This window comes from Hemicordylus capensis, chromosome 11 (genome assembly GCF_027244095.1).
Source record: "Hemicordylus capensis ecotype Gifberg chromosome 11, rHemCap1.1.pri, whole genome shotgun sequence".
NCBI classification, from domain to species: Eukaryota; Metazoa; Chordata; class Lepidosauria; order Squamata; family Cordylidae; genus Hemicordylus; species Hemicordylus capensis.
In genome coordinates, this window is record NC_069667.1 from 21,985,661 (window position 1) to 22,008,574 (window position 22,914).

At 43.5% G+C, this 22,914-nt stretch overlaps 1 protein-coding gene across 2 annotated transcripts in view; it reads left to right on the plus strand.

Annotated features, from left to right (window-relative positions):
- The window catches only part of AFF2 (ALF transcription elongation factor 2), a 401,341-nt gene extending 379,987 nt beyond the window's left edge, over positions 1 to 21,354 (plus strand). For both annotated transcript variants that reach the window (XM_053273909.1, XM_053273910.1), the window contains exons 17-21: positions 625 to 696; positions 2,936 to 3,029; positions 3,979 to 4,028; positions 7,079 to 7,293; positions 8,942 to 21,354. In XM_053273909.1, coding sequence (XP_053129884.1) covers positions 625 to 696; positions 2,936 to 3,029; positions 3,979 to 4,028; positions 7,079 to 7,293; positions 8,942 to 9,063 — 553 coding nt within the window. In that variant the 3' untranslated portion in view covers positions 9,064 to 21,354. The remainder of the gene's footprint in view (positions 1 to 624; positions 697 to 2,935; positions 3,030 to 3,978; positions 4,029 to 7,078; positions 7,294 to 8,941) is intronic.
- Positions 21,355 to 22,914: the final 1,560 nt, after the last annotated feature.

The window sequence follows — 22,914 nt, forward strand, 5'->3', positions numbered from 1 at the left end:
GTGATGATGAGCAAGGGGGGAAACCGTGCAGTTAGCCTGCACTCCATTACTCCCTTATAAATGAGAGTGCCTGGATAGCTTAAAACTTCCGTATGCAACACTGAACTCTATTACTTATTCTAACACAAGTACCTGTGAAATTGTATTAAGGCTCAGAACAATGGTTTTTATATGATGATTTGATTTTTCAGAAGGCTAAATGCACAGGGTGTGGGGAAGGGGTGCACACTTTCATCAGAGATGTGCCAGGGGTGGGGGAGGAAATCATATGACTTTTATCATTCAGAGGCTGGATGCAAGAGGAGGTGAGAAAATGGCTTGTGCACACCTGTGCGTGTGCACACTTGTAGGTTCAATTGCCAGCACCTCTGATTAAAAATTAGCTCTCCGGGACTGGGGAAAGACTCACAGAGAAAAAGCAGAGAAATTTCTCAGATGATTGCTCCATGTCTCTAGTTTTAAAGAAGAGTTAGTGATCCCTCTGCGTCCCTAGACTTAAAGAGGAGATTGTGATTGCTCCACGTCCCTAGGAGTTAAAGAGGAGTGCCATTGACTTCCTTTGAGGAACCATTGTTAACACCCACTCTCTCTCTTCTCTCTCTGCTCCCACATCTCTCATTCAAGGTATGCCATGAGACTCAAGAACTTCACTGGTTCTTCTGCCACGGAAGGAGACAAGAAACTGGCAGTTTTATGGTGAGTCTTCTTCCACAAGAGTTTTACTTGAGTAGCCCACTAATTTGTGGATTTCTTCCGTGACGAAATTCATTTTTCTACTGTCCAGAGAGCTCTAGTTTAGAGTTTGCAGTCTTAGAGACTGAACTGCCAATTGGTGGTTTTAAGAGTCCACTACACAAGGGCTTTGATAAGAAGGTGGAGACGAACCATCTAAAGAGCTGCACATCATTGATTTTGACTGAAGACTTAAGCAAGACTTCAGGCTGCTATCCTAAAGATACTGATCCTATTCACATGACCGGAGCCTAGATGGGAAGGGAGGAAGACTACACTGAACTTACCTTCTCTCCAGACTATCTCCATTTTATCTGTGTAAAATAATTCTTTACACAGAGTTATTTCTCTGGGTAAACCACCTTGGGCCATTTTTGGAAGGGTGGTATAGAAATCGAATTAGTAATAGTAATAATTAATAATGCCCTCTCTGCTGTCTGCTTGGCCGTGCACATGAGCAGCACTCCTGGGAGCCGCACAGCTTTCCGGAGGCCATCCCCGCCTCCAGGAATCCCACAATGCACTGCGTGATTCACACAGTGCCTTGGGAGATCCTCTATCCCTCTAACTCTAGGTGCCCATCTCTTCAATCTGCATGCAGCCCAAGGAGACACACAATCTGGGTTAAGGGCACACTCACATCAGATCCCAGCTCCTCATGAGCAGTCTAACCCAGGCTGGGCTCATGAGAACAGCCTTCCTCTCTATCACAGGGCTGGTCTTGTGGTAGCAAGCATGACTTGTCCCCAAGGGATGGAGCCACTCTGGGAAGAGCATCTAAGTTCCAAGCTCCCTCCCTGGCAGCATCTCCAAGATAGGGCTGAGAGAGTTTCCTGCCTGCAACCTGGGAGAAGCCGCTACCAGTCTGTGCAGACAGTACTGAGCTAGATGGACCAGTGGTCTGACTCGGTATATGGCAGCTTCCTTTGTGCCTAACTTGGGCCCTCCAACTCTTGTTGGATTACAACACCCACCATCCCTGACTATTGGTCACTCTGGACGGGGATGTTGGGAGCTGGAAGACTGAAGTTGTACAGAGAGTAACTGAACACATAGGGGCTTACTTGCGAGCAAGTAAATTACTCTCCCTATGCTAACGTGGGCAAAGAGGCACCTTTTAATGTGGTGATTCTCTTTATTTAGCAGGGGGAGAGTAACTGGCCCTCTCCACCCCCAGCACAGCATCCCTCCAGTGACTGTTGTTGGTGTCTACCTTATGTTTCTTTTTAGATTGCAAGCCCTTTGGGGGCAGGGATCCATCTTATTTATTTTTTATTTGTCTGTGTAAACTGCCCTGAGCCATTTTTGGAAGGGCGGTATAGAAATAAATCAATCCAATCAATCAAGTATGCATTGCTCTTCCTCTGCAATCAATAGTACCTGGGGCTGGTGCAGTCATAGCTTCAGGAGCTCTCTGAACCATGGTTTTAAAGCTGTTGGGAATCATTCAGAGTGAACCAGGCCCATGTTTGTGCCAATGTAATGCATTCTCAACCGTGCTAATGGCAGCTAGAGGAGTGTAAGAGGGGAGGCACTAGGAGAAGGGAGTGTATGAGGCTGCAGCCCACACTCTCAGGTAAGAGAAGCAATGTGGTATAGTGGTTAGTTCAAATCTCTCTACTCAGCCACGAAGTTTACTGAGTGACCATTGGGCTAGTCGCTCTCTAAACCTACAGCCTAAACCTTCATTATTGGCCTTCCGGAGATCCCTTAAGACCTATCTGTTTGGCCTGGCCTTCCAGGTTTTTTAAACTGTTTTAAAACCATAAAGGTTTGGGCTGGGTTTTCAGGGTTTTTAAAACTGTTTTAATTATTTTAATAATGGTTTTATGTTGTTACAGTTTTCAATGTTAACCGTTAATTGATTGTAGTGTTTCTTAATGTAACCCGCCCTGAGCCATTTTTGGAAGGGCGGTATAGAAATCAAATAAATAAACAAGCAAACCTACCTCACAGGGCTGTTGCGAGGATATAATGTGGGGGGATGCATGCATGCAACCCTGAGCTCCTTGGAAGAAGGGAGGGATAAAAATGTGGTGGTGGTGATGATGATGATGATGATGAATCATTGTGATTAAGAGGGCATTGAATGTAACAGCTGCACCATCTCAAAATGGTACTTAATGTCAGCTGGATTGTGCCCATCGTTTGCAGTTTCATTATCAATAGAAATCATGCAATTTTTCCTCCCAAATGAACACAGCTACCGATGCTTATCCCTTCTCTACCTGAGAATGTTTAAACTCAAGAAGGACCATGCTATGAAGTACTCAAGATCACTGATGGAATACTTTAAGGTAACCATAATTTAGTTTCTCTTACTGTAGAGCCACCACTGACCAGATTTGGGGCATTCACTGGACCTTACACAAACACACCACCGTGTCACAGCTCAAGGGGAGGAACCATAGCTCAGTTGTAGAGCATGGGTTCTCAGCCTTGGGTCTCCAGATGTTGTTGGACTTCAGCTCCCATAATCCCCAACCAAAGGCCATTGGGACTGGGGATTATGGGAGCTGAAGTCCAGTAACATCTGGGGACCCAAGGTTGAGAATCCCTGTTGTAGAGCATCTGCTTTGCAGTCAAAGGTCCCCTTCACTCCTTGGCATCTCTAGGTAGGGCTGGCAAAGACTCCTGACCAAAACCTTGGCGGAGCTGCTGCCAGTCACTGCAGATAATATTGAGCTGGATAGACCAATGGTCTGACTCAGTATAAAGCAACTTCCTGTGTTCCTCTGACCAAGAGTTGCAGCTTCTTAATATAAGCGAAACTCACTGTCTTGCCTTCCCAGTGCACGCTTACTGATATTTTAATCTGAGATGCAGTTTCTCCTCATTTCAAGTTATCATCCTCAGGTTTTGCGTTCTGTTGAAAAGTTTGCCAATTCCCCCACAAGGTGGAAAGCAGCCTCTGCAGAAGGAATTTTAGATAAGGATAATTAAACCCCTTCTTTGGGAAAAGCACCTGATTTATGCCGGAGTTCTGGTATATTGCGTCTTTCATCGACTTTTATACTCCTGGTTAGAGCCTGCTAATTATCCAGCCCATCTTTTCCCCCTTTTTAGTTTAAAAGGGATTATTATTCTGGGATGGTTCTATATATAACATTGTGCTTTCTTACTGAAATAGGAAATGCCTCGTCTTGCCGTGTGATCAATATTAATGCCATTTAAATCTTCCTTTGTGTCTGCTGCTGATTGAACAAAGGGCTATCTCTTTATTCCCAATCTCCATTCTTCTTACAGAATTCTTCCAAAGTATCGCAAGCTCCTTCCCCTTGGGGAGGAAACGGAAAGTAAGTATTCCCTGCTTGTGGAAATGAGGAGTTAATGGGTTATAGGGTGCGGGTTTCTCTGCTGATGAAGATCAGCTATTCTATGGCAGCACAATGTTCCATGAAGTACTATTTGACACGCAGCAGAAAAGAAGGTTCATGTGGATTGATTGATCCCAAATTCTTCATCAGGTTGGTTCTTAGAGCCAAATGAGGGCCATAAAAATAGCTGTTAATTGGGTAGAAAGTACTGTGTCGTTCCAGTATGCCAAAGTAAAGTTAATCTCCGGGGCAATGATTTTTTTTTCAATGATTTGTTCAGTAATGAAAGACCAATGAATATTTCATTGATATATGGTAAGTGCTGTTTAATAAAACCGGAGGCGTAATACATGAAGGCACTTAGTCACCCAATTATCTGAGCCCTTATATTAGCACTAAAACATCCCCATCTGACATATAAAATCACAGCAGCCTGTCAATCAAGCATGCATGTGTATGTATTTTTATCTTGCATGTGGTGCATGATTCACATGCCCTTTCTGTGAACCAGGCCTCTGTGGCTTGCGGCTCAACAGTCTGAAGACAGGTCTCCAGTCATGGGTGGTGGGTTAACAACATATCATTTTTGCTGCCTGCCTGGGACAGCAAAAACAGAAGAGTTGTCAAGCACCTGACGGGCCACCATACATGACTGATGGTTGTGTTTGGCTCAACGTCACAAGTTGCCCAGACCCGATGTGGACAAGTCCTAATTTGGGGAAGTGAAGAAATATGGTTAAAAGACCAGTTGCAGGAGAACAACACCAGGAGAGAGGGCATGATCTCAGCTCTTGCCTGTGGGCTTCCCAGAGGCATCTAGTGGGCCACTGTGGGAAACAGGATGCTGGATTAGATAAGCTTTGGGTCTGATCCAGCAGGGCTGTTGTGTATGGGCTTTTTTTTTTTCCCCAGCCATGGTGTCGGGAATATGTGCAAAGAATAGTTTTTCTTTGCAGCTGTATAGACACAGTAGTGCTGTAAACAACTGAGGTACACAAGATGGCAGTGTGGTATAGTGGCTACAGCATTGCATTTGACTGTTGAAGACCAAGTTCCCAGCCCCTGCTTGACCAGGAAGCTTTCCGAGTGGCTTTGTGTGATTCACTTTCTCTTTCATCCTCGTCTTACACAGCAGGGTTGTTGTGAAGATAAAAAGTAAATGATTTCATCAGTATTTCATTGCCATCACTGGTCTTAATATCTGAGGGTCATTATCTCACTTGAATGAGATATGCCCTAGTGCAGGCATCCCCAAATTGCGGCCCTCCAGATGTTGCTGAACTACAACTTCCAGCATACCCAGCCACAAAAAATTGTGTCTAGGGATGCTGGGAGTTGTAGTTCAGCAACATCTGGAGGGCCGCAGTTTGGGGATGCCTGCCCTAGTGCCTCTGGACTGCAGGTATCAGAAACAATGCTTCTGGCTTGCCCTAAAGGCCAATTCATTACAGCCATTGTCCGTCCACCTACTAGGGATGTGCACGAATTGAGATGGTTGCTGACCACGCAAATGGCCACTGCACATGCACGGAGGCCACATGCATGCCGCCGCCATGCAGGGAGTGCTGGGGGAGCCCTGCCACAGCAGGAAGCTGTGGTGAGCAGCAGAGGAGCAAGTACAGACCTGCCCTCCTCACTTTTCAAGGTGCCCAAGCAGAGCTTCGATTGCCCAAACTCCAATTCCCAAGATTCTTTGGGGGTCACCATGACAGGCAAAGGGGTCCGACACCAGCCTAGGCTTGTAGTGTCAATAGGGTCGAAGTCACGTTGGTGCTACAGGAATGTGTGGGATTTCATGCCTCAGCCCCATATAGCTCAGCCAACGGTGTTAATTGCATTACCAGAAACCAGAATTCCGCCCAGTTCTTCTGCTGTGTCTCAATGGCTCTCAGCCAGTGGATGTTTTCTAATTGCTGGTGTTAGAATTAGAAGAAAATCCATACAAGAGCATTGGCACAGTATTAGGGAGGAAACTTGAAGCACAGCTTCTTCTAAAACATTGCCTAGCTGAACTGGCACCAGATAGAAAGAAGTCTGAAAGGCAGGTCTTAAGGGTTCCTATAGAAGTGTTTTTAATCCTCTTGTATGTCTCCCAACACTCCTTGTACTGTTCCGCAGGGAGCTTTCCAGAACAGTGTGCTGTTTATTGGGGAGGGCAGAACTGGATTTTGCAGAAATTGTCACTGCTCTTTCCACCAAATGCTTTCATGATAAGCCAATAATGCACATTGAGTGTTTTCTAACAGCCGGTGGGGAAATCGTTACCGCTACAAGATGCTTTTATTTCAGTTATCCCCCTGCACGATGGGCTGAAATTTCTCTACATGTTTTCTTTATGATTCTTAAATAAAGTTTGCCCAGTTTGATATTTAAAAAGATGTACGCTGAAGGTTCAAATAATTTAGTAAAAACTAAATTGATTGATGTCCACTTTATAGCATTATTGTTGGTCATTATATCGTAGTTTTAGGATGCTTTAATTTTTTTAACGCTTTTCCCCATTTAGTCTCACAACAGTCTTGTGAGGTAGGCTGATACTTTGAGGAAGAATAATGAAACCTGAAGATTAGGGGCAGGAAAATACCAGCTATGTCGTATGCAAAAAAGATCCTTGTGATGGAACTGAACTTGTCAGAGTATTCAGCAGATTAATTGTCAAACACTGTAACAATGTTAATAAAATATGCAAATTAGCCATAGACTTCAGGTTATGATGGATTTCCATTGGGGATCGTGAAAGCTGAGAAAGGTTGTAGGTAGATGAACTCTTTTGAATTGAGCAGTCTGGAAACAGTGTTCACGCTGTGCACAGAAAAATTAAAAGAGTTTTTAGAATGATGGTTTCCAGTCATTCTTGGTTATAAAAGTTCTCTCTCTGGAAGACCCCCGTCTGAAACCAAGAGTGCTACTGCCAGTCACATAAATAGTATTGGGCTGGGAAATAGTTCTACCAGTGTTACAAGCAACCTGAATCGATACCTAGGAAGGGATCCCTCATATGGAATGTGCCCTCCTTTCCCTCTCCCCAGGAGCACAGAAACGCCGTCACCCATGTCCCTGAGCCCATCTTCCATCAGCTCTCTTGGGAATGCCACCAGCACTGCAGGGTCCTCCTCGGCGGGGACCATAACCATCCCCCAGCGCATACACCACATGGCTGCCAGCCACGTCAACATCACCAACAACGTCCTGCGGAGCTACGAGCACTGGGATATGGCCGACAAGCTGGCAAAAGAGAACAAAGGTGCCCTTTTTGATCTTTCTCTGCTGAGAACCTCAGTGTATTGGCTCTCTCTGGTAGTTAGTTAGTTAGTTAGTTAGTTAGTTGTCAGATTTGTACACTGCCCCAATCATTAGTCTCTAGGCAGTTAACAATAACATAAAACAAATTAAAATCAAACATACACAAAGATGTTTAAACAATGTAGGCAATCTAAAAATTAAAAACAAATTAAAACTTAGAAATTTTAAAAAGCTGGAAAAGTTTGGCTGAAGAGGTGAGTTTTCAAGTGCTTTTTAAAAAGCACTCTATGGCAGGAATGGAATCTGCAGGAAAAGAGTCTATTACCTTTGAATGTTTTGCCTCTTTTTTGGTTGTCACAGCATTCTTTCCCAAGGTGGAAGGGCATGACCCAAGGTACCAGAGTTATAGAAAGTCATCTTTCTTTCTTTTTTTGTTTAAATGCGAGGATATTTCCAGTCCCCCTGATTGCAAATAGAGGATACTGCTTTGCAGTGGTTCTGCTGCAGTCTCTTGGGCAGATTCCAGATGGTTTCACTCAGAGATAGTTGCTCTGTGAAATTAGAGCTATTGTATGGTGTCCCTCAGGGCTCCATTCTATACCCTGTGCTTTCTAGCATGTACATGAAACCACTGGGTGAGAACATCAGGGGATTTGGAGAAGGGTGTTATCAATATCCTGATGACACACAAATCTATTGCTCCATGACATCATCATCAGGAAATGGCATTGCTCCCCTAAATGCCTGACTTCAGGCGGTAATGGGATGGGTGAGGGATAATAAATTGAAGCTGAATACAAACAAGCTGGAGTTACTAATGGTGAGGGGTCATAATTTGAGAGATGTGATAGAACTTCCTGTTCTGGGCGGGGCTGCTGCCTGGAAATTTTAATATGTTGTTTGCTCTTACTGCTGCTAAGTTTTTTTAAAGTATTGTATTTTAAGTAGCGGGGTGGGCAGTAGCTCATTAGTAGGACATCTGTTGTGCTTGAAAAAGGTCCCAGGTTCAGTCCTGGGCATTTCATAGGAACATAGGAAGCTGCCATATACTGAGTCAAGCCATTGGTCCATCTAGCTCAGTATTGTCTACACAGACTGGCCGCAGCTTCTCCAAGTTTGCAAGCAGGTGTCTCCCTTGGAGATGCCTAGGAGGGAACTTGGAAGCTTCTGCATGCAAGCAGGCAGGTGCCCTTCCCAGAGCAGCCCCATCCCCTAAGGCAGGGATTCTCAACGTGTGGGTCTCCAGATGTAATTGGACTTCAACTCCCATAATTCCCAACCAAAGGCCGCTGGGGCTGGGGATTATGGGAGTTGAAGTCCACCAACCTCTGGAGACCCACACGTTGAGAAACCCTGCCCTAAGGGGAATATCTTACAGTGCTCACACATGTAGGTAGGTAGGGCTGGGAATGACTCTTGCCTGAAACCCTGGAGGGCCTCTGCCAGTCAGTGTAACCAATCCTGGACTAGATGGACCAATGGCCTGACTCAGTATAAGTTAGCTTGCTGTATTCCATTCCCCCCCCCCACTCCCCAGTTTAGCAGCACAGGAAATGTATCAGCTGAAACAGACCAATATCCTTTGTTGATGTACTGGTATGCTCTTCTCCCAGGAAGGACAGGAAATGACTTGGCTTCCTGTTTTGCAGAGTTCTTCATAGACCTGGACTTAGTGATGGCCCCATTAACACAACACAGCAGTATGACCAACCTGGTCCGTTACGTTCGGCAAGGACTCCACTGGCTTCGCATTGAAGCACACTTGTTGTAGTGACTCTTTCATCCCATCCATCACAGCGCCGCCCTGTTACCTCCGCCAACCCGAAGGTGATCTTTGGTGGAGGGTCACTCGTTTCCGGAACTGTATCCATAGAGCTTAATTTTTATTGCCTTTTCTTTTCTTTTTTTCCCTTAAAAACGAAACAAAAAGAAACACAGTCTCCTGTCTTTGAGAAATGGAACTCACCGTCAGTGGGAAACAGGGCCTGTCGAATCAGTTTGAATTCTTCTCTTTGCCTTGCATCTTCTGGTTCTGCCAACATCTAAAATGTGCTTTATGGGATGGTAGATTCCTGGCAGTATTGCACTGAAGATATGGATTTTGGGGGAAATGTCTTAAGTCTTTGCGGGCACATGGGGAATCGAAAAGCCCTCCCCACGCCCACACACATATCAAAACAAATATGTAGAGGTTCAACCCATCCAACTCAAAATTGCTCTTTGACTGCAAACTCTGGCCCTGGTGCCATTGCCAGAGACAGGTCATTGCTAAGATTCCTGAAACTGTCCCTAAAAACCAGAACATTGAACATCTTGTGCAATCACTCTCACACACACACACACACACACACACACACACTCATAGAGCGCAAGATCACAAAAGGCCTTAGGAGATTTTTATATAGATACCTGAACAATGACAGTTTGCTTTTACATTTAAGTTTCTAACACAACAGCACGTGCTGTTTTTAAGCCAGCTCCAGCTCCAGCTTCAGTCCACGCGGTGATGTTTTGAGCACGGACTGCCTGTACTTTAAGTCTCATCCAGATCACTTTAATTTGAGAGGCCAGGGAGGAACTGGTCATGTGGCTTCCAGTCTAGAGAAGTGGGGTGTCTCTGCCCGGCTTCCATCACTCCATGCAGTGAGCTAGGAGCCTTGATGATAAATGCTGCTGGGAACCAGGGGTACAGATGGAGGGGAGGCTTGAGAAGCAGATTTGGGGGAAAGACTTAAATTTGGGGGAAAGACTTTGGGGTGGGAGAGAAAAATTTATCTCTGATAATTTATCTCTAGTTTACAGGTCTAGTGATGGTATCAGGATTCCCCTAGGCTACACCTCCACCACTGTCAGCTAGCAACATCCACTGGTATATGCACTGAGCAACACGCCCCACCCAACCCCATTCACACTGCAGTCTACACAACTAGCTACTGGCACTCACTCCGGGAGTGTTCCTGGAGCGCAAGATATAACACTTCCTGGTTGCCTGCTAGATGCATGAGATGCCACCATCTAAAGAGCCTTGGAAAGGAATAGATAAGACATGAGTGGACTCCTGCAGTCCCTGTTTCCAATACTTCCAACAGGAAGAGATGCCGGTGCAGGGACCCTATGTATGGAGCACCATGAGATGTATGGAGCACCTCATGTTACCTGCACAGCCCGGCAAATGTGCTCACCTGGCTGGACAGCTGACAGTCCTAGTTCAGAGCAACGGAAACGCCTGTCACTGGTGCATAACTAGGGCTGAATTTGTTCCACGACTCAGCCCTATGTCTGTTTCCAGTGCCAGAGCTATGCCCTGGAACCGAGGGGGTAGGTGGCAGTGCTCCTGAGCAGGTGCAGAGGGCATTTCCTTTCCCACTGAGTAACTACAGAGAGCTCTCACACACCAAGGATGAGGAGGGAGGGCTTTTAGGATGGTGTTTCCAGATGGACTTCCTTGTGCCCTGAATTCTCTTTTTCTAGAAAGCAAACACAGCTCATAAGCCTCATAAATTTGGACCAATGTATTCCCATATCAGTCTGGAGGAAAAGTGAATGAATTAACCATCCCAATAAAATCCTTTTCATTATTTTGTAATTCATGCAGTACAGGCTGTTTCATCCTCATCTGCAAACAGTAAAGATCCTAAAAACAAAATTAATTTATCCTAATTAACAAATTCCATCATATTCTGCTGCGTACTACCAACTCAAACTGTAAATTTCATTTCCAACCAACAGGAATACACTAATCTCATGACAATGTAAATATCATTCTGTGTCACATCACTCTGGAATAATATTCCAAATGTGTTAGATAACAGTTAAGAGGAGAGTTCATGGTAGCTACATTCTCTTATATAATCCTATATAATGCTTGGTAACTAGCATTTCACACTAGTAGGATTTGAAAACAAACCTTGCATTTGTGTGATAAGAGCGTTTTTAATACTTGATCCCAGTTCCAATTTTAAACTAAATGTCTTCTTGCATTTTTCAGAGGGGGCGGTGGATAATTTATATTGTCTGTTAATCATGGGTGGCTTTTAAAAAAAAAATCTACATTTCATTCCACTGGAGGTTTGTAGAAATATACCCAATATAGGAAATATGTTGGGCAACCTGGGATCAATCTATGAAAGAGAATGCCAGAATACCAGCATCCTATCCCAGTGATCAGCATTCTGGGTGCAGAAACCGGTTTCCATTGGTAGATTTCCCCCTATATGTCCAGGCTGAAGTGCATTGAGGATAAAACAGAGGTTCTGTATATCCTAAAGGCAGTTACTTATATGCAACTGGCTGTAATTCTAACATCTACTGATGTATATTTGTCCTCCCAGAACCCTCCTGGACCCTTGTTGGAGGTTGAACTCATTTAGGAAAGTCCTTCCCTTTTCTCACGGAGTATCTGGGAATGCAAGAACGATGGCTATTATGGATTAGGGCCAAGTTTCCCAGCATAGCACATAGTAGCCAACCTATTCTTGTTGTTCTTTAAGAAGTCTCGTAAAGCGCAAGAACAATGTGTGGGTAGAAGGGAGATTTTCTTTTTCTGAACGCACAGGCTTTTTTTAGTGTTGTAGATAAGATAATGATGGGGTCATGGTAACCAGAGTTTTTCTGCATTCGACCTTTGCCAGTTGACGTTGACTGGCCTCTTTGGTCCAGCCAAGTGCATTGTTCTTCCTTGCGAGTTTACTGCAGGCGGAAACCCTAGATCACGGTGTGCTTGACAAAGAATATTTACAACTTGAAATTCTATCACGAGAGAAGACATTTTTCAAAGGGTTATCTGCAACCACTCAGCGAGAGCGGGGTGTTGGTTTTCTTCCCTGCAAAATGTAGTAAACGGATGCCTGTCTCCAAATTTAGTCTCTTTGCATATATCCATTACCTAGGCAGATTAGGGGAGCCTATCTGGTTTTTTGATAGTCTGCATCTTAGGGTTGATCCAGCACATGTGCAGGGACCTCTCTTGATTTCTGTACACCTGGGGATTCTTTACATATTAAATGGAAGGAGCAGAGAGGATGGTCAGTACCATCTGGCGGGACAAATGCTTATTGTGGTTTTTGACAAGGTCTGCTCTGCACCCCAAGAGATGAGAAAGAGTGATAGCATTGCAATAATTTCAGTTTCCAATGTGCTATCAAGCTTCATTTGTCCTGACCATCGGACCTTCAGCAGCCAAATTTTCAGTGGTGTTGTATTTGCTTTAATTTAATGAATAGTTATGACAAGTATTTATATATACCACTGTTCAAAAAATGTCCCCAAAGGGAAATAAATAAATAAATTAATTAAATAAAATGGCTCCCTGTCCCCAAAGGGCTCACAATCTAAAAAAGAAACATAAGAGAGACCCCAGCAACAGCCACTGGAGGGATGCTGTGCTGGGGATGGAGGGGACCAGTTGCTCTCCCCCTGCTCATTAAAAGAGAATCACCACTTTTAAAAGGTGTCTCTTTGCTCAGTTAGCAAGGGAAATGCTTTTTAAAAAATCTAAACACTGCTTAAGTGTTCCTAAAATACTAGTATAGTACTAGTTTAGTCACTTAAAAAAACGCTATAGAACTTTATCAAAGTTGTCTGAGGAATGGAAATGAAAGTTGCCAGGAATGTACTCCAAAGATTACTCCATGGAGAAAATGCACCAATTAGTCCATTGTTCCCCTGACCCTACCTGACCCTGACCTTGACCCTAGTGCTTTCCTCTGTACAAAAATGACTGCAATTGTACCCTAATCGTTTGCAGGTCGGGCTCAAGAAGGGGTGGTAAGACAGAGAAAGCTGTAAGTGTTAATTAGTTGTGAGCTGCATTGAGACGAGGTTATAGGCAGTATCAAGATGTGTTAAATAAATAAATGAATGCAGCAATGTGATCCCCTATTTTCCATCCCTGCCGGGTAGGCTTACCAAAAATCACTGTGAGCACTGATCCCTTGAGGTGGTACTACTGGCCAAAATGAGTGGGCCACGGACTACTGGTTACAGAGCAACCCATTATCTGTATCCGTAACAAATGGAAGCGCCTAGGCACATACAGAGTGAACATGCATAGGACCTATAATGGGCAGTCAATAACCTTGTTGTTCAAGGGTCCTTAATCCTGTATTCAGGCCCTAGGCTGTACATGCCTAGGCTCTTTCACAGGTTATGCCAAGCATGCATAGAAGGCTGGGCCAGCAGGTACAATCCTGCTCCCCTCCTCCCCCTCAGCATAACAGCCAACTGTATGCATGAACTTGTAGTTACAGGGCATGGCCATTTCCCCCCAGTAATGCACCAGGAAAAGGACTCGGTTTCATGACATTGCTTCCTAGCCTGGTACGTTTTAGGTAAGACAAGGGAATGAAAAGTAACAACTTGAACATTTCTGCGGCGACTGCCCAGACATCAGCCAATTTATTCAGAATTTTCATTTAAAAGTAAGCCCCCCACACACACACCCTCCGATACTGTTGATACAGTATTGATACGATTCAGTATTGTATTGAATCTTCTGCCGATATCGGAGACATTTTTCAAAGGAATTGTTTCCAATACAAAATGACCCAATAAGGCTTGCATCACTTTGGACCCAGTTATTAGTCTGATGTGAGCCCTACTAACTGCAGTCTGGCGTGATGTCTAAATTTACACACAATCGTTGTGGGACTGGTTCTGTCTCCAGAGGACACCATATCTAAAGATGGCAGTGCTGAGCAGAATAAAAACAAATGAGATTAGATAAGAAGCTCTAAGTCATAGATTGCCTCATTTCAATATTAAACCAAGGTTGGGTTCTCAACCATGATTAGCATAAACAATGCTTCGCTATGATGCCTAAGCTAGCTCCATACCAGCGGGACATGGGATTTGATCTGCTACATTTCCCCATGGCAGGGTTCTTCTAAAGGTGCAAGAGTATAGGGATGTGCACGGAATCAGCTGGCCCGGTTTGGTTCAGGTCCGGTCTGGCACCCCTTTGAACCCCCACCCTCGGTTCGGTTCAGTCCGGGAGGGTTCACGAATTTTTTTGTTTTTAATTTTTAAAGTCATTTACCCCCTTCGTGGGAATTCCTTGAGGCGGCGGTGGGGGGAGTTATCCATGGAGGTTCCCCTTTCCCCCATAGGCCTCCGTTATCACCCCCTCAGCCAGTTCTTTGGCCCATTTGAGCCTCCATAATTTGGCATGGCATCCATGGCGGCATCCATTTTGGATGCCGCCATGCATGCACAAATTTATTTATTTACATTTTTTAATATCCCGCTCTTCCTCCAAGGAGCCCAGAGCGGTGTATTACATACTTAAGTTCCTCCTCACGACAACCCTGTGAAGTAGGTTAGGCTGAGAGAGAAGTGACTGGCCCAGAGTCACCCAGAAAGTATCATGGCTGAATGGAGTTTTGAACTTGGGTCTCCCCAGTCCTAGTCCAACCACTACACCATGCTGGCTCTCTGCAAGGCCGTAGTTCAGTGCAGTGGCCATTTTGGATGCCACTGTGCAGGCATAAATGGCCTCTGGGAGACCCTGGGTCATGCCAGGCCTCGCAGAGGCCATTTGCGCATGTGCAGCAGCATCCAAAATGGCCACCACACCGAACTATGGAAGCCTGAACAGGCCGAGGAACCAGCCAGAGGGGGTGATAACAGAGGCCGGCAAGGGGAGGGGACACCTCCGTGGACCCCCCGCCACCGCCTCAAGGAACTCCCACGAAGGGGTTAAGATTAAAAACAAAAATCCGCGAACCCCCGAACAGTCCAGAGGTGTTCAGTCTCGGGTTGGACCGAACAGGGGGTGGTTCAGTTCAACCCCAAACCCTCGAACCAAACCGGCTTGACGTCGAACTGGTTCGACACCGAGCCAGTTTGCACACCCCTACAAGAGTAGAGGTTATTTCTGCATGCCGGGACTCCATTTAAAGACACTAGAGTAGAGGCCATTTTAATTTAAGAAAATGTAGCAACCTTGAAAACCATCCTGACTTCAGTAAAAGTTCCCATTCACCTGCCTGCAAACCTCATTGGGAATATTGAGCAAGGTTACAACACTGAATTATTGCCCTGTTAAACCAAGTGGATTTCACCCCCTTACCTTTTTCTTTGAATGAATGGTAGTTTCTGTCAATCGTGAAAGTGTAAATCAGTCACAGTATATGGCCGTGACTCCGAAGCTTTACCAATATAAGCCTCCGTGGGAAATGAAAGAGTCCCAGACCTTCATAGCCCTACTTTTTTGCCAGCTTTCTCTAATTCTAGATAAATGTTTGAAATGTTATTTGTGCACAAAATGTTTACCTATAGACCATATCAATGAAATTAGGGTGCCTTGTAAGTAGGGAAATATTCTGTGTTTGTGCCATCAAAATACTTTGAAAGGTTACATTAAACAGCACAATCTAGGAAAGTAACATTAGAAACTAGGCCTGTGCACATTCAGAGAATTCAGATTCGACACAATCTGAATTTGACAATTTCAGATTCAGATTCTGTGGGCTCTTGCAATGTCAGATATAGGATCAAATTCAGAATTCAAATCTGGATTCTTAAATTCAGATTTCCCCCCATAGCAGGGAGAAATAATTATGTTATTTCAATGGGGACACTGAAATAAAAATCACCAACAATCACTAGTTGGCCCTACAGCCTTGCAACTTGCCACACATGTGGGGAAGGAGATCAGGGCACCCTGTAGTGAATTTGAAGAAAATTGTTCACTTCCAATTTCATTTCTTAACTGTATGCCCATCCATTCAGAATATATAAGAGGAGGAGTAAAGGGGGCATGCTGTTACCCCTTTCCATGAAGGCAAATGGCAGATTCCTCCACATGATGGTGGAATGATGTGCCAAGAAGGGTCTTCCTTTTCAGAAGTTTTTTTAAAAGTTCTGACTTGAAACAAGCCAGCTTTCACAATTTTTAGCCATTTTAAAAAAATTACAAAAATTCACCAAAAATCAGAGAGTGACCAATTCTCTTCAAATTCACTGCAGGGGCCCTGGCCACCTTGTGCATATGTGTGGCAAGTCTCAAGGCTCTTTGACCAACCAGTGGTTTTCAGTGAATTTTTTTTTCTATTTCCCTACTTACATCTATGGGAAGAAATCCTATTCCATTTTGCTAATTCCAAAATTCCAAAGTATTTCTGAAATTAATTTTGATATTTTGGAATTCATGCTAATTTTACCAATCCGATTTTCAGATTCATATTTTACCAATTTGGGGCAATTTCAGACAAAATATGAAGTTTTGAATCTAAATTTGCACAGTTCTATTAGAAACTGGAATAATATGATGCCTTCATATCTCTGCAGAGTCAAAGACAGATACGTTACATAGGCTGGCTTTTGAAGATGTACATATATGCAAGGTTTGGAATTTACACAGGACTGTTAATGAGAACTATTGGTCCGCTCTATGAAGGAGTCTGTATAATTCAGAAACTTGCATAGTGCTGCATATATGCAAGCTTTGGAATATACATAATATTCTTAATCAGAATTTTTTGTCTTTTTGATGAAGAGACATGTGTGATTCAGAACCCTGCACATTGTTGCATGTAGAAACAGAAGGAAGCCTAATGAAAGGTATAATCTTACCAGCTAGTATCTCCTGAGGGCTGAGTCACACATCATATTCACATTATTATTTTTTAATTATTAAAACTTTTATACCGCCCTTCCAAAAGGCTCAGGGTGGTTTACATTAAAACATCATTAAAATCAGTTAATAATTAAAACAAAAATGATAAAAGCATAAAACAATGATTAACAAAAACATTGTAAAACAGCAATTAAATAATCAGACCAATTTAAAAACAAGTTTTAAAAAGCTGAGAAAGCCTGGTTGAAGAGATGTGTTTTCAGAAGTTTTTAAAAAAAACTGCCAGAGATGGGGAGGATCATATCCCAGCAGGGAGCGCATTCCACAATCTCGGGGCAGCAGCCAAGAAGGCCCATCTCTGTGTAGCCACCAAACGAGTTGGTGGCAACTGGAGACGGACCTCCTCAAGTGACCTCAATGGGTGGTGGGGCTCATAGCAAAGAAGATGCTCTCTTAAATACCCAGGGCCTAAGCCGTTTAGGGCTTTATAAATTATAACTAGCACTTTGTATTTTGCCCGGAAACCTATTGGCAGCCAGTGTTGCTCCATCAACAGAGGAGTAATGTGGTCTCTCCGAGATGACCCAGAGACCAACCTGGCTGCCGCATTCTGAACCAACTGAAGTTTCCGGACTACGTACAAAGGCAGCCCCACGTAGAGCGCATTACAGAAGTCAAGTCTGGAGGTTACCAACAAATGTACCACTGTTTTGAGGTCATTGATCTCAAGAAACGGGCGCAGCTGGCATATCAGCTGCACGCGGCTGGCGTATCAGGCGAAGCTGATAGAAAGCACCCATGGCCTCAACCTGAGAAACCTCAACCTCAACCTGAGAAACCAAGGAGAGACGTTGATCCAGAAGTATTCCCAGACTGTGAACCTCTTCCTTTTGGGGAAGTGTGACCCCATCTAGAACAGGTAGATCAAAATTGTCTCTAGAGTTCTGACCCCGCACAATAAGTACCTCCATCTTATCTGGATTCAGCTTCAGTTTATTCTCCCTCATCCAGCCCATTACTGCTTCCAGGCAGGCATGTAGGGATCCCTCAATGTCTCACTATTTGATCTCTTATCCCTTGATGAGTCCCAGCTGAATATGTGAGCTATCTCCATTGAAAAGTATTATTATTTTTAAATGAGATATGGTATTGGATCTGTGACTGGCTGTCTCTCATATGCAGGTCAACATTCAGTGTTGCAGTCCGCAAAGTGATTGACATACATTTGTGAACTCACTTTTATTCTCTGCAGATACCTTAGAGGTTAACTGAATGATCAAACCACCCTGATCTTAATACATTTACTTAGAAGTAAATATAATTGATCTCAGAGGGACCCACTTTCAAGTAAATATGCTTAAGATTGTGCCCTATCCCTGGAATTGCTTCGCACAACCTCCATTTATTTCAGCGGGGTTTGGATGAGATGCCCTGTGTCTAGATACAAAGGCCTCTTTGATTTGATTTGCAAAGCCTCCCAAGTCTATGTCTCACAGGCACTCAGCGAAGATGACAGGTGATGCCAAACAGATGACCATACTAAATGTAACACAATACACATTTCCATCGCCAAGTTTGATCGTGTGGTTAGAGCTCATGATGTCACTGGGCAAAAACAGATAGCGGCTAGGAATACTGTGGCCTCTGTTACAAATCTAAAGATTTGCAGAAGAGATCAATAAAGAAAATTGTAGGCACCAACTAGGCAAGCCCCATTCGTTTTTCTTTTAATTTAAACCCATTGATTTCTAACCTGTTGCCTTCTGCCGTGTGCAGTAGCCCAAACTGCTGCTTAATGTTTCTGAGGCTCTTGCGTGACCTTTGCTAAAAGGAACCACCATGGTACGGCTCTTTGCGCACTCCGCTCTCAGGTGGCTTGTTTTGAATTGCTAACGAAATCACCTTGTTTTTAAACATCAGCCAGTGCCAGCATTGCACTGGGAAGTGGCAAATTAAATTCCAGTCTGTCATAAAATGTCCTCCCTGTGCAAATAGCAATCTTTAGAAACAAAAGCAGTGACCCTAAGGTCAGAGGAGTATTTCCAAAGCTTAAGTGTTATTTAAAAGTTTAGAATAATTGAAATCATGGGCTCTGCTCTCCTGCATTTCAGCTTCCTGTTCGGGGAGAGGATTTCCGGGCAAAGGATCCATCGCAGGGGTATCGCTAGGGACTTAAAAGATCCAGGCTGAGCATGGGCCAAGAGCACCCTCATTTTGATAATTAAATCTTGTCATGCTCTTATCCCATTTTTGATGCTGTTACTATATGTACCTGAATCCAAGACTAGGTTTTTTTCAAGATTTTTTATATTAGAAACCAGGAGGTCATCTTAAATTCATAGTCCTGTTCCTTTTAAATAAATGCAGATATGACCTGTATTTCACCTCTACTTTTCAAGGGGGTCATCTTCAGTTGGGGTAAATACAGTGTCACCAGTGCATTCACCAATGTCAGGAAGCATGGAGGTCTAGGGCACCAGAAAATTAATCCAGGCCAACCTAATGCTGTGGACATCGCACATCCATTGCATGTTCCAAGAGGGACTGAACTGGGATACTGCTGGTTGAGAGGGATTGTATTACTGAATTGGGGGGGAAGGGAATACTTCTGTGAAAAAGGTGAACCATAAATGGTTTTGGTCGCCATATTTTCTCTCTCACACACACATACACACACTCATCCACTCATTCACTCACTCACATCAAGCTGAAACTTCTCCATGGAGAGCTTTAATCTTGGCCTTTATTAGACCGCTTCTCCCCGACATCAATTCCCAGGTCTCGTCTTACCATGAGATGAACTGTGTGTGTGTAAAAACTTCAGAAGAGATAGCCAAGCACATCTGTTACAGAAGCCAAGGGTTTGTGGCCCTTGGCTAACACATTTGTTATCGCCCAGTATCTGCAGACCACACAGTATATCCAGGCTACAGTCTTTGTGCCTGTACACAAGCTTATGCTACAATAAATGTGATAGTCTTTAAGGTGCCACAAGACCTTCTGCTTATGTTCTTTTTCTGTAGATTGACAATCTTAGGTCAATGTAGAGGAGCAGCTGGATTGACATGGTATAGTACTCTCTTGCTGGTGCCCACCCAGGCATTCATTTGGATGTATTTGGATGTGAGGCAGGAGAATTGGGGTCGCATTTGCTGGCCCCAAGCAAGCCTAACCTCCATGCACTCAAGGGTCCAGTGTGTGCAGTCCGTTGCTGTGCACATGATCTGTTCTTTCTATTATATGGGTCACACCTACACTCATTTGGGTGTCTACATCTAGGCTATCTGGGAATGGAACCCTTGAATTCATGAGGCCAGGGACTCTGATGAATATCCAAACAGGCCTTCTATTACCTCAAAATTTGTATTAGAGGAGATGACTTGTTTGGCAGTATTCTCACACAAAACCATACCCAACAAGAGGGCAAGTAAATGTCATTCCCGTAAATGACAGCCTTCTCCTGAATTCTGAGGGGGCTCAACTGCACAAGAGGACTGCACCACATGCTCGAGGGTTATTTCACCCTTGGCTGACTTTTGTTGGGGAGCCACCTCAGTTTCAGTCACAGAAAAAGGTATGAACTCCACGTTTGAAACATAAAGATGCAGGAAAAGGCATTCAGGGGAACAGAAGGGGAAGTTTGCGCTTCAGAGTGGTTCTGTTCTTCCTCTAAGAGATGTGGAGATTTGTCTAGAAAACTGGGAGGCTTTTGCACCTGTTTTCCATGACTGCCAAAAAATGAAAAGTACTCAGATTTTGAAAGCAAGATTATTGCTTTTCTTTTCTGGGCATACGTTATATGGAAGTAACGCCAGCCACCTGGATCAGTTGTATACTCTCTGTCCTGGTTCCTGGAAAGAACATCAGCAAGGTGACCTCACAGTCTTCTACCAACCAAAGTCAGATTTGTTTTCTACATTTAATTATATAACCCCTGAAATTAGGTGATAATTAACTGGGGGGTGGGAGTGCTCCCTCCACTTAGCTTACATTCTGCCCCAAATCATACTTTTTTGTGTGTGGAAAACCATCCATCCCATAATCTCTTCAATTCCACAAGGCGCCTTTGTTTGCAACAAGCATGTTATTCTTGTAAAGTTTTAAGTATAAGTTAAGATGTTTTTGTACAGATCAAGGTACAGTAACTGTTAACATGTCCAGCAATTATTGAAATGTTGTATAGTTCTAAAGTTTCAGTTTCTTTGGTTTTCTTTTTATGTAAAGACAAAAATGTATTCTGCCTGTTTTCTTTGTATTTCCAACGTGTTGCACAATTATGCATTTTGCGTTTACATTTTCTTTTTTAAAAAATCTTTCTGTACAAACATTCCCAATGTTGTTTGTTGTTTTTAAACACAATTGTCTCTGTATAAAATGATATTGGTTGAACTGGTTCATTTGTGTCTCTCATAGAGGGATTAATTATACTGCCAGCGCATTGAATTATTTAAAAAAAAAGGAAAATAAAATTTTTATGAAAATGTACCTTATTTTGTAAATCTTGGATTATGCTACAATTTCATGTTATCTTGCCTTCCTGTCCCTTGGTAGAGATCCAATACATACCATTTGCCAATTCAGATTGCTTCTCATTTTCACTTGCTTGAATAACAAAGCTCACACACACTAAGTGTATAAAGCAAAATTTGTAACATTTAATGCATTTTGTTCAGTTTTAAGGATTGCAGTTCACAAAAATAACCACATACAGAAATTACTAAAAGCCTTGCTAAAAATCTGTAAGAGATTCCCTTAATGTAAGGGAAGTATAATAATAGTTTTTAAATTTGTAGGATTTAAACTTCAAACATGATTCATCTTATTGAATAATTAAAATACAAAGTAAATTTGAATCCGAGAAAGATGTGCTTCTCTTGGGCACAATGTCCTTTTTAAGAACATAAGAACAGCCCCGCTGGATAAGGCTCAAGGCCCATCTAGTCCAGCATCCTGTTTCACACAGTGGCCTACCAGATGCCTCTGGAAAGCCCACAGGCAGGAGTTGAGGGCATGCCCTCTCTCCTGCCATTACTCCCCTGCAACTGGTATTTAGTGGCATCTTGCCTCTGAGGCTGGAAGTGGCCTATAGCCACCAGACTTTTGTTGATTGTTGTTGATCTGATTATTGAGTGTTGAAAATCTGTGGAGAACAATAGCAGTTGAAATCATTATATGTAACATTTCTGCTAACAAATGCCCACACATTTTTAACCTTTCCCCCAGCATATTCTGGTGTAAAAATTAGTGCATTCCACTAATTTAAACAGTAGGATTGTATATGCCAATTTTAGTATCTGTAGGTAATTGGGAAGTATAACTTTATTTTGCACAAACAAATCCACAAGCTCTTCAAAATATATATTAGGAAAATAATATTTTCAGAAAATCTGCTGTCTGGTTTACTTTTTTAATTAATTCCATCAATCAGCTGAATATTGTGGCCCTAATTGGTGTGGGGGGGGGAACAGTGTCATGCACACATGAAGGCCTGCTGACATTCTCTCTATGCTGATGAGTAGCACCAGTGGACCAGGCATCCTCCATTGCTGCCAGGCGAATTTCACCCCGCGAGCATTAGTAGCAGAGTAAAGTCTTTGCACCAGTTCACTGGCAATGCTGCATTCTCTGCCTGTCAAGCAAGAACTCAATAAAAAGGCTCTTACTGAGCTTCAACCCATTAATTTTACAGTAATCACCCCGTGTGTTCTTGATGGGCTGACAGGGAATTATCTGCAATGGGAAGTTGCTTGCCAACAAATGTTATAAAACCTGGATGGGTTTAGCCAGGAATGCAAATCAATGGTATAAAGGTGGGAGTCAGGCTTACAGGCCTCTGGATAAGCCAAGTGTTTGTTGCTAAGGGGGCTGAGGGGGCTCGGCCGTGCCAATCGCACCTGTTATTTTTAACACCCAACATTAAGGAAGAGGCAGATTTGATTTTTCAACGTGTTCTTCTGTCCACATCATGATTTCTTTTGCAGCATCGTTGATGTGAGGGCTCCAGCGTCACTGATCCTTTAGGCTGGTAAATGTGAAGCTAGGCTG